The following is an 11,861-nucleotide window of genomic DNA, read 5'->3' on the forward strand; positions in this document are numbered from 1 at the left end:
GAAGATTTTCAAGAAGAAAATATAGGCCGGGTATGGTGGCTCACATCTCTGTAATCCCACTTTGGGAGGCCGAAGTGGGAGGATCATGAGGTCAGGAGGTGGAGACCATCCTGGCCAACATGGTGAAACCCCGTCTCTACTAAAACACAAAAAATTAGCCGGGCATGGTGGCATGTGCCTGTAGTCCCAGCTGCTCAGGAGGCTGAGACAGGGGAATCTCTTGAACCCGGGAGGTGGAGGTTGCAGTGAGCTGAGATTGCGCCACTGCACTCCAGCCTGGCAACAGAGCAAGACTCTGTCTCGAAAGAAAGAAAAAAAAAAAGAAAATGTGTACTGGGGAGAACATATTTGAAAACCACAACTTAAGATGAGATGCGTCCCCGAGGGCCCCTGCAGCCTGACATTCTGTGAGTTCTCAGTTCTAGGAGGGCAACTCACTGGTTGTGTGTCGGCAGGGGCACGGGGTGGTCTCCACATGAGCACCAGTAGTCAGCCAATCAGCATGCAGCGCCCTGCAGAGGTGAGGCCTGCTGGTGCCCCACGGCTGTTGGAACCTCTGCAGGAGGCTAATGCTGACATTTGGGTGGCTTTCTGGAAGAGAGTCAGCTGTGCAAGCGCAAGTGGAGAAATCGATCTCACCTCCTGCCACCACCATGTTACTCTCTTCTTTCAAAGGAACTGGAAAAATGTCCCAACTCGCAGATGCAAGGACCTTAGGGCACTTCAGGTAGGCAGCTCAGTCCCTAAGCTGTCTCAAGTAGACTACTTCTCTGTTATGCCCAGAGGTCTTCTGTCTAATTTTGGAGCAGAGAGGATGCTGTAAAATAATATTTTTCTCCACTCCATGTCATTTGGGGAGTTAGTGACAGATCTGAGACCAGAAAAGGAATTTTCTGAATTTCATGTAAGAGCCCAGGACCATACTGCCTCTTCCAGAGGGCCCATGTCCATCTACTTGTGGTTTCAGGAAGGAGTCTCACCACTCTAGATACAAACCATCAACCAGTTTCCAAAATATTCTGTAGCCTAGAAAGCCAAGCTTTGGATAGAAGTCTATTCCAATATCTTTAATTCAGTGTTAGAAGAGGTCTTCAGATTTTATTATTGCTCTTGAAAAGTAGCATCGGTTTTTCCCCATTAACAAAATGCTGCTTTATGTCAGCTGCTTCATCTGCCTTCCTGGGAGGCTCCACTTATTTGGAGCAAAGAAAAGAGCTAAACCCTCTCTTCTGTGTTTATCACCTTGATAAAGGAGATCTAACAAGGTTAAATTTGTCTTCTATCTGAAAAAGAATCAAACTTAAGAGAAAGAATTGCTCAATGAATATGAAGTTAAGAGTCAAACCTTAAGGAGGAGAGGGGGCAAATTATGAGAAGAGGTCATTGCTACAACTGAGGAAAAATATTCTATAATTTCTGTGATCTTGAGTCTCAGGTACCAATAAAAGCTATTGGCACTGACAAAATTTCTAGATGGTTGACATGTTTGAAAGTGGAGAAAAATATGGTTAGAAAGTTCATATCGAGCCTTGTCTAAATCCATGGAACTTATTGTCATATTAAACCAAGGTTTGATCATTTTTCTTCCGGTTAAGACCACTCCAATCAAAATATTAAAGAATGTCATGATTTTGTGACCAACATTAGTTGGGGGAATGGGCTGGGAAATTCCACTTAGCCTGAAGACCCACACCTATAATCTATCTTATCCTGGAGTTTAACTCTGGTTAACCCTTTTATCCTGAAAGGCATAACTAACCTTTTCATCAGAAAGTTCAGTTTAGGATGATACATACTCATAGCCTCAGTGAAGACCTCTTGGTTAATCCTTGTGACCCTGAGAAATTGGTTCTATTTTTAATGAATTTATAGAAATTGCATCTAGATTACCAATCTACATTGTCTCTTAGAGCAACCAGTTCCACCTTTTGTCATTCTTTATCAGTTAGTCTTTTATTGCCATCACTGTTTTCTATCTTGTGCAATGGCTATTTTCAAGGCTCACCTTTCTTTCTAAGGGACCAGATCTTTTGTGTCCTAATATTTCCACTGTCCCTAGCACAGGGCATTCTAAGAGGCATCATCCCATACAGCAGTGGTTCTGGGACATTTAACAATATCTGGACACATTTATGATTGCCATAACTGGTTGGGAGGGGGGTGCTGCTACTGGCACCTAGTTAGGATAGAAGCTAGGGGTGCTGCTAAAAATCCCACAATGCTCAAGACAGCTTTTCTCAGCAAATCACCTGGTTCAAAATATCAGTAGTGCTGAGGTTAAAAATCCCTACCATGGAACACCAATTTTGGAAAATTTTTAGATGCAGAGACCTATTGTAAATGGGACATTGCAAGCAGACCCAACATATACAATGACAACACTCTACATATAAAATAAGTGGAAGCACGGTGCCTTTATATGCCCCTGCTGTATCCTAGGCTCAGTGGAGAATAGCTTGGGAGTTGTTTGGTGTAGACAAAAGAGCATGTGTTTCAAAAACACAAGGCATGGGTTTGAGAGCTTAATCCGTCACTTACCAGATGTACAACCTTGGGTGAGTTGCTTAACCTTCCTGGATTTATTTCTTTATCTGTGAAATGGGGTCATAGCTCCTGTCTCAAAATTGTTTTAAAGTTTGAATGAGATTATAATTATAAAAGCACCTTGTAAACTCACTTCTCTGTTGTTGACCAAATATTCTGATTAATACAAGGTTAATTCATGTTGAATTACTGGTTATGGAATAATGAGTGTACAATAATACTAAAAATGTCTAAATGCTCTAGCGTTGTTTGATGAGAACCTCTTCCAGGAAGCTGGAGAGAGCTTAGAAGGTAGGTTCTTAGGTCTCCACATATTTTTTAACTAGATATAATTGCAATAGACTTGATCCCTTAGAAATATTCTGACCTTTTTCAGCCGCACTTTAAAAGAAGAACAGCTTCTCACCCATGGAAAATTTTTTTTGTGGGGGGTTCTCTAAATTCCAGGGTATATTGTTTTGATGCGGTCCTGCTCTTCCCCCATATTTACTTTTTACATCTACTTCTGATAGTGACCCTCTCCTCCCTACCCATGCTTTTTGCTGATAAAATGCAAACTCCTTGGCATGACATTCAAGGCCCTTAAGAATGTCCCCTCCACGCACCCTTCCTACTTCATCTCTGACTCTTTACCACTGTATACTCTGCACTTCCCATATACTTGATCATTATTTGGGAAATTGGACACTGCTTTGTAATGCCTCAACTTTGGACATAATTATGGTTCTGTTTCCATGATTACCGCTTACTCCGAGGTCTCTGCCCTTTTCTGCTCACTGAATTAAAGGTGACCTTGGAACAGAGACTGGTAGAATCATTAAAGGCTTTGAGAACAGGAAGAAAGAAGGGATGTTGTGTTGGGCTGAGTCATACTCCATCAGCTTCAGTTTCCTTCATGGACCTTTCTAGTTCTACCCATCAGCTTGCACTTAACTTTCCACCTTGACATGAATTCCTACCATAGTGATGTTGTGTGTCTCTCTCATTATATGCCACCCTGGAAGGGTCTAGTTTCATACTGCCTTGTCTAAATCCCAGCAGAGAGCCTGGCCCAGTTAGGGGACATCAGGAGTCTCACCTTCACATAGTCATATTCACAAAGGTAGGAGGATTCCAAGTTGAAGTGCATGAAGTAAAGCTTGATCCGAAACCCGTCTGGGACAGTGATATTCCAAGTCACCTCCGAATCACTGGGATAGGAGTCTGGATAACCAGGCGACTGGATCTGGCCAAACATATCGTTCAGCTCCACGATGTGGGCTGAAGCCTTTGACAGGGAGAAGCACAGAGCATGATAGAGAAGCAGCCACCTGAAAGACATGAATGTAGGTCTACTTACATTTATAAACACAGGCCCCCGCCATTCATCTCAATCACAGCCAGGAGAACAAGATCTCAGCATGTCTCTCTCTCTGGCGTGCTGTAATTACCTTTCCCTTTCTGACCTTCCTCCTCGGTCTGTATTATGGGAAAATGGTAACTAGATAATTTCTAACATTTCTTCTGGTTTTGCTCATTCAAAGCTCTGATAATAGTGTTAAATTTAAACTCCTAGAAAGTATCACATTTGGGAGTCTGACACTTCCATTTTACTGTCGAAAATGTAACTTTCATAATTAGGTAAAAGTTGACATTTCTTCAGCTTGGCTTAATTTAAGAATCATAAACTCTCTCTTTTCTAAAAAGTACATGATAATAACATGGTAATACTGGGATGAGGCTTAAATGCATTGATGGAATCTGTAGTACCTTAAACAGATTTAACATGTTGAAATGGTATTTCACCACAAACTCAGTCAAAGTATGTAAAATCTTTAATAAAGAAGGAATAAGCAAAGCAAGTTTTCTTCCTCTTAGTAAAAGGATTGAAAACCTACAACTTATTTCCTGTAGGAATCAGAGATAATGGACTAATAAAGAGTTGCAAAAGAGGCAAGGAAAATTCAATAAAACTTACAGAGCACATCACCATGGCTGACGCAATAACGAGGCAGAATGACCAAGGCTGGTCAAAGCCCTCCTGGTCAGTCAGTATTCACAACACCAGGCCTCTGTCAAACAGACTGATTCCCCTGTGAGGTCTGATGACCTTGAACTTAATGGTGCTGAAGCTGCCTCATCACTCCTCTCCTTATCATTTCCTGCTCTTGTTTCTGATTTCTGTTCATGGTATTACCATCAACCAGTTCCCTGGCCTGAACTTTAACCGTTCATCTTTTCATTTACCCGAGTCAATAGTTACCACGTCCTACTTATTCTGCTTCCTATGTTTTGAAAATCCGTCTCTCCTCCTCTCCAGTTAATTACATAGTTTACATTTTCTTACACGACTTATTGCTGTAGCATCCTAACAGATATCCCCGACCCACCCACCAACAGTCTTCTGCCAAAGCTGATTTTTTAAAACAGAGGTGACCATGCTGTTCTACTGTGTCTGCTGGGTAAAGTGTCTGCTTCTGGGATGGCTGTTGAGGCACTTTTGATCTGGCTGATCTGTCCTTCCCATCTCATCTCAGTAGCCAGCCCTGTGATCCCCCAGTTATTCTGGGGCCATGCCATGCCCTTCCATTCCAGCCTCATTGCATGTGCCCTGTTCACTCCTCACCTACTTATCCTCCACCGTCTTGCTTGTCCTCCACCATCCAGCTCAGAGCTTCCCAGCTATGGAGTATCCTTTCACTCCTCCACAAGCCACGGCTCCCTGCACATTTCTCTACTATTGCACTGCATTGCACTACTTTAGTCACACCCTCTGGAGTGAAATGTACTTGGATTTAAGTCCCAATGCTTCCACTTACTGACTGTGAAAACTTGGGCAACAAGTCTCCCTGAGCCCCAGTTTCCTCCGATAGAAAATGGAGATTATAATATCTAATTCATAAGGCTCCTATGAGCATGAAAGATGATGCATATAAAGGTCCTAGTATAGAGTCTGATATATAACAGATTATAAATGAATGAATCCATGAAAGTGGGGCCTAAGTCTTAGATAGCCTAAAAAGTCAATGCTGGGAAACCATACCAGCATCTTCAGATTAACAGTGATATATTTGGTAATCAGGTGTCATGTTAATATTTACATAAAGTGTAAATAGGTAAGTACAAAAAGTCTGAAAGGGTATACACCAAGGTATTAACAGTAGTTATCTCTGAAATGGGAATATAAGTATTTCTATTTTTATGCATATAAAATGTTTACATTTGTCAAGAAGGACCATGTACTATTTTTTCAAGAAAAAGAAAGTAAATTTATTTAATTTTTTTCAAGGTCCCTACAGTAGCAATATGTGACATTCTATGAAGAAAACAAAATATCTTAATCCCATAGCCAATGTCAATATTTTCTTAAACCAATCTGTGGAAGGAGGGCCTCAGAGGCAGAAGGAAGGGAAGGCATATGTCCAAGTTAACCTGCGAATTAGTTGGAAAGCTGAGTCAAAAAACCAGTTGGCAGGGCCCAAGCATTCCATTTTCAAGTGAGGAAATGAACCAATGTTAACAGGGCTGGAGTTCAGGTTCAGGCCTCCTGAGGAGGGGAGAGCACTGGCCCTGGGTCAGAAGAGCTAGATTCAGCTCCAGCTTTGACTTTATTTGTCCTTTCCATTTTAGGAGGTCATGGGAGGTCTTGTTTCCTCATCCATTAAGTAGTAATAATAATGACTTCCCACAGCACTGCTATCAGAGTAAAGGAGGATGGGGAAGTATTTTGTTAACTGTCTAGCCCTAACCAAACATTAGTTATGATTATTCCATCGCGCTACTTCCCGAAAAGCAAGAGTCAGGAATGAGCTTTGGTTCCTAAACCGGACTTCCCTATAATATCGACACCGAAATTATGCAAGGCTGAAAGGTCAACTTCCTCCATGTCTGCTTTTTCCAGACCACATCGAGGAGACGCTGAACCTCCTGAGGCCGGTTCTGTCAAGGACTGGCAGCAGAGAGCCCTGTCTAGCCCAGAAACCCAGTGCCATGTGTGGTAGGCAACTGGTCAGCGTGGGAGGAAGGCCCAGGAAGCGTTCCCTTCTACTTTGTTTGCATCTCAAAACGGTTTCAAACATATGAAACAAATATCTCCCTTCATGTAATGGGCTTGAGCATATGTTTGCCTGCTCGCGTTAGGGGCTGTAAATTGAAGAATATAAGTGGCAGCTTTCATTCCTCGTCACACTCTCTGAATGTTTTTGGCTTCTTATATACCAGGCACCGGCTGTATAGTTTCTGACACCTGCTATCTATCCTCCGGCTAATCAAAAAGTTTAGCTACATTGCTGAAATGTCAAAAGTAATATACAGAGCTGAGATTTTGTAGGTCCCACTGTAGAAACAGGCTAGCAGGACTCTGTAAAAATGCCTGCATATATCTTGATCGTGGCATGAACGATGCTTGCTCTCTTTTCCATACACTCTCCGTACACGCCCCTCGTTTCAACCCACACCACACCAAGACTCCATTTTTGAATTGAAGAGTTGGAAGGGACTGCATGGATCCCTTACAGAGCACCCTAATTTGACAGATGATGAAAAGGAGACCCCAAGAGATGTCACATCATGCTCAATACCATATGGTGAATAACTTCAACAGAAGAAGGGGATAACAAGAGCTCACAGAAGAAGCTGGGTCCGTGCCCATATCATGCCCAGGCATCTGGCCAAAGCAATTAATTCTGTGAAAAATAATTTAAAAATCCATGACTCTATGTGAAAAATTTAAAAATATTAATGCCAAAGTGTCTCCCCAGGAGATTCTGGTTTAATTGGTCTGGGGTGAGGCCTGAGCACTGGCATGTTCTAAGGCACCACAGATCGTTCTAATGTACAGTCAGAATTACGAGCCATCAGTTTAGAATAATATGCTTGGCTGAAAGTCTAGTGGAATATAGTAGAAAAAAATCCTGAACTTGGAGCCCAAAGACCCCAATTTGAATCTGCACCTTTTCATGATCATCAGTGTGGTCTGGGCAAGTTGCTTCACTGCGTTTATACCCACCACTTATCCATAAATCCTTACTTCGTCTGGAATCTGAAAACCAGATGAGACAGTGCTCTTGAAAGTGCTCTGCAAACACTGAAACACTGTATCCATGTGAGACAAGACCTGCTGGAGACTTTTCTAGCGGAGCGCTTTTCTCGTAGTTGCTTGGCTATTCAAAAATTGAATTCAATTCAACAAATAGGTACTGAATGGCTAGTAGGAAATAGACATTATGTTAGGTGCTGGCCATACAAACATGAAGACATAGATCATGTAACTTAAGGAGCACTGAGATTTGTAAGGGGAGGTGGACATTTAAACAAGGACATACTACAAGGACAATAAGAGATGCAGCTTTAAGGGACAGAGGCAGAACAAAGGACAAAGGAGGGGGTGCTCACTCTGGAAGATGGTGGTCAGGAGAGAGATATTTGTGCCAGCTTGAACAATCAGGTCTTCTAGGTGGAAAATAAAGAAGAAGGTTGCTCCAAGTTTAGAGATGAGCATATGCAATGATACAGAACTATCTCTTAGCCAAGTAGTTTGATATGGGCTGGGGCACTGAATGGTAGGGTGGGATTCAGACCAGATCACTGACAGATAAATGAGATGATCATTCAACGTAGATTGACATAAATTCCATTTTTTTTTTTTTTTTTGGAGAAAGAAAAATGATGTTTAATGGCAGGTTTAAAATTACAATGGATTTAAAAAGAACAGAATTATTGCACTAACTTTTTAAAGACCTGGCTATCTCTCTGAACCACAGGTAATTGGAGTTCAAAGAGTTAACATAGTCTGAAGCCTCTCATTGGTCTCAGACCCAGAAAAGTTGCTAGGTTACTTTGCAGAAGAGAAACAAATAAAAACACTTTCCCAACTGAAAATAAAATTATAGTAAAAGAGGTATTTAGGGACTTTGCACATCTGCAGAGCATTGTGTGTGTGTGTGTGTGTGTGTGTGTGTTTAACAGCATTAATACTTAAGTAATAAAAATAACTAGGGTGGCTGGGTTTTCAGACTTGCGGGAAAAAACTTGTATGAAAGGTCTGGTTGAGGAGTGTCAAGTATAATGAGGAATAAGAAAGGTTAAAGAGTTTAAAACCAATTAGAATGTGAAGTTCTCGATTTCAGAACTCTAAAATCCTTTATTTATTTATTTTTTTAAGTGTGATATCTCTTTAAGAGCCATTTGGTGTACTTCATAGCCTGATTCATGCCACCAGCTGCCTCTGATTTCAATGAGAAATGCGGAAAATTTGTAGGGAACTGTAAAATGGGGACAGATTTTTAGTTTTCTAAATTGAGGTTTAACTGGCAAACTTGTAAAGGTTGAAGAAACCACAGAGTCAAGCTATGGGAAGCTGGTTTCTTTTCTGGTCAGAACGAATAAACACACAAACACATATCTAACTCACAAAGTGCTGGAAGAGAGAAAGCAATGCTCTTTCCAGAGGAGGAACACGGAAAAATCAGCCTTGTGGGTGAGCAGGAGAAGAGTCACATTCGCCAGCAGGCAGCACCCTGCGCAGGCAGTGGGAGAAATCCGAGCTTCAGCAGCGCCCGAGGCAGGATTTACACAAAGTCTCCCGTTTCAAGTTTTATGTCTCCCGGAGTCCTGGGGAAGGCACCCAGCCCACCCACAGCTCCCTTCTCAGAGCCCCAAGAATTGATGAGAACCCCCCTCTCTACCACAGGCAGGACACACAGGTGAGTCTGTCCAGTGACAAGGTCAGACCCTCCCTGCTATTTGACACCGGGTCGCCAAAAGGGAACTGTGCCCTCTCCTCCCCTGGCACGTACCTCATTTTTCTGCCTTGGGTGCTCCCGGCTGCCCGGCCTTGGTCCTCCCAGCTTGACTTGCCTGTGAGCTCGTGCCCGGTGTGGTGTCCGCGATGCCTTATCTTTGTTCTGAGGTCCCTGTGTGTCTCTGGAATTGGCTGGCATTCTCCATTCAGGTCACGCCTTCCCCTGCCTGCAACAGATCCCCTCTCCCCCTCTCTCCCTCTGGCTTTTCCTCTCTCCTCTCTCTCTGCTTTGGCGTGCTCTTGCACTCCCAGGAACCTGACAACAAAACGTGTCTTCTTCCCGAAAAGATCTGCTCCTTCCGTTCCCTCCTTTATCCCGTGTGACCGACTTCAGCCCTTGAGAGAAAATAACTGAGGGGCTCAAGCAGGTATTTGTATCACTCCGTGTGTGTGTGTGTGTGTGTGTGTGTGTGTGTGTGTGTGTGGAGAATGAGAGTGAAAGGGGACAAAGTCTAATTTCTCTTTAGTTTTTTTTTTTTTTTTTGCCAGATGACTATAATTTTCTGCTTTTCTTCAGGACACCCGTGAAAGTAAAGCAATTAAATAGAAACAACCAACTAAGAAGGCAATGCTAGCACCCACACTAGAAGATAAAAAAGGTCTAAATCCCAGAGCCTCTGTCTGCAAATAACTACAGGTTTCCTTGTGAGCAGAGCCCCAAATAACTACAGGTTTTCTCATGATCAGAGTCACAAATGCCGACAGGTTTTTGTGTGAACGGAGCCACTGGCCCCGGAATTGGGGGAGCATCAAGTCCTGAAGTTGGCTGGTTGTTCCTTCCCATAAGCAATACCTGTGGCGCTATTTACCGGCTTGGAGTGTGCATGGCTCTAATCCAGCCCAAAGGGGGCCCATCACGTAAGAAATCTCACTGCCCCAGGGGTATAGAAAGACCTGGGCTTGTATACATGTGTATACCCATGGCTTCTGGAGAAATCAACATTAGATCTAAGATGAGCTGAATAAGAAGAAAATTACCCCCTCCACAGCAACAACAAACCAACACTGAACAGGGAGCGGCATATCTGGGTGTAGAAGTTAAGTTTGACTGTGCACCTCTTCTGTGTTAGACACAGTGCTAGGCACAAACGTCATCTCAGTTACTTTTGCAAACTGGTGAGAGTGCTGCTGTTATACTCATTTTACAAGTGAGGACACTAAGGCTCAGAGAGAATATGCCGCTTGCCAAGATCATCCAGTTATTCATTACTCCTCACTGCCACGACCACTAGAAGCTAACTGTTATTGAGTGCTATGTGTCTGGCACTACTCCAAGCACTTAATAGATCCATTCTCTTCAGTCATCTTTATATCTTGTATACACGGCTGGTAATATTCTCATTTTTCAGAGGAAATTGCCCAGAGAGGTTAAGTAACTTTCCCAAGTTCACACAGCTAGAAAGTAATAGAGGCAGAATTTGAAGTGTTAGCCACTGTATTACACTGCTACTCATTAACATTTTATAATGCATATGGAATTTCAAATGCACACACACACAGCATTCACAGAGAAACTCAATTTGAGTCATTTTAAAAGAAGATTAGACTCAGCTGTAATCTTTCCTTTCTACGCAAGACAGCTGTGCGCTTTGGGCACAATACCTAACGTATCTGATTCTGTGTCTTCATTTGGAAAATGGGAGTTACTATGAGGCTTAAATAAGATTGTGCTTGTAGAAGTGTCCAGGGGAGTATCAGAGAGAGGGCTGCCAGCCACGCTCACCAAAGCTGCAGACACAGGCACTCTCTACCCTCAGATAACGTTCCTTTGGCACGTTCTGGGAAACAGTGGCTTGACTCTCACTGCACTTCTTACTCCATTTTCTCTCCAGTTTCTCTAATTTTCACACTTTTGAATGCCAGCCTTGCCAAGCTTGGCATAATCGAGAGGCTGTGGTTGATAATGCAGGTACAAGTATATGAGATGGGAGGATATGTTTGAACTCAGGCACTGTTTTAGCAACATGTTTTCTGTCTCAGTCAGCGCAGGAAAAAAAGCTTTTAACATTCCCATTAAGAAGACTCACCGGGTCCTCACACAGTAAATCACTCTCACAAAACAACATTTGAATGATTTAAGTGTAAGTGAATCAGAAACACATGGATGACATTTCTCTTGGAATACACAGGGTTTTAAAACTGAAGGAGAAAGAGCTTGGCAAAATGCACACCATGCTGGGAAGAGAGCCCCTGCCCAGTAGAGACAGTCCCTCAATTCATGCTGCCCCTGAGTTTGCCCTCTCCTAATTTAGGGCGTATACTGGGAACTGCAGTCATTTGTTCTGGGCACAGAGGGAAGAGCTTGGGCGAGAAAGCCATCAGCTTCTCCTTGTAAAGTGTCACCGAGCAATTAGGCCTCCTGGAATAATTTTCTAGCCATGTTTCTTCAAGGCTGCCAATGTTCAACGGAAAGCATTCGAGATGTGTTCTAAGCCAAAGTTCTGCCAATATATAGCAGAGCTGATATGTGCGCTTCCCTGGGAGTTAGCCAAGGCTCAGAGGAAATCTGCATAAAAACAGGAACTACGTGGCTCAG

At 42.8% G+C, this 11,861-nt stretch overlaps 1 protein-coding gene across 5 annotated transcripts in view; it reads right to left on the minus strand.

Annotated features, from left to right (window-relative positions):
- Positions 1-11,556, minus strand: part of MASP1 (mannan binding lectin serine peptidase 1) — a 76,973-nt gene extending 65,417 nt beyond the window's left edge. For 2 of the 5 annotated variants that reach the window (XR_644293.4, XM_009201914.4), the window contains exons 1-2: positions 9,321-10,666; positions 3,623-3,875 (exon numbers count right to left, since the gene is read on the minus strand). Coding sequence is in view for 3 of the 5 variants with exons in the window: in XM_009201914.4 (XP_009200178.1) it covers positions 3,623-3,875; positions 9,321-9,325 (258 nt within the window). In the remaining 2 variants the exon portion in view is untranslated. Of the gene's footprint in view, positions 1-3,622; positions 3,876-9,320 lie in introns of those variants that run through there. The other 3 variants (XM_009201913.4, XM_017956032.3, XM_017956033.3) reach the window with 3 other exon arrangements.
- Between the last annotated feature and the right edge of the window lie 305 nt (positions 11,557-11,861).

Source organism: Papio anubis, chromosome 2, assembly GCF_008728515.1.
Source record: "Papio anubis isolate 15944 chromosome 2, Panubis1.0, whole genome shotgun sequence".
Classification (NCBI taxonomy): domain Eukaryota; kingdom Metazoa; phylum Chordata; class Mammalia; order Primates; family Cercopithecidae; genus Papio; species Papio anubis.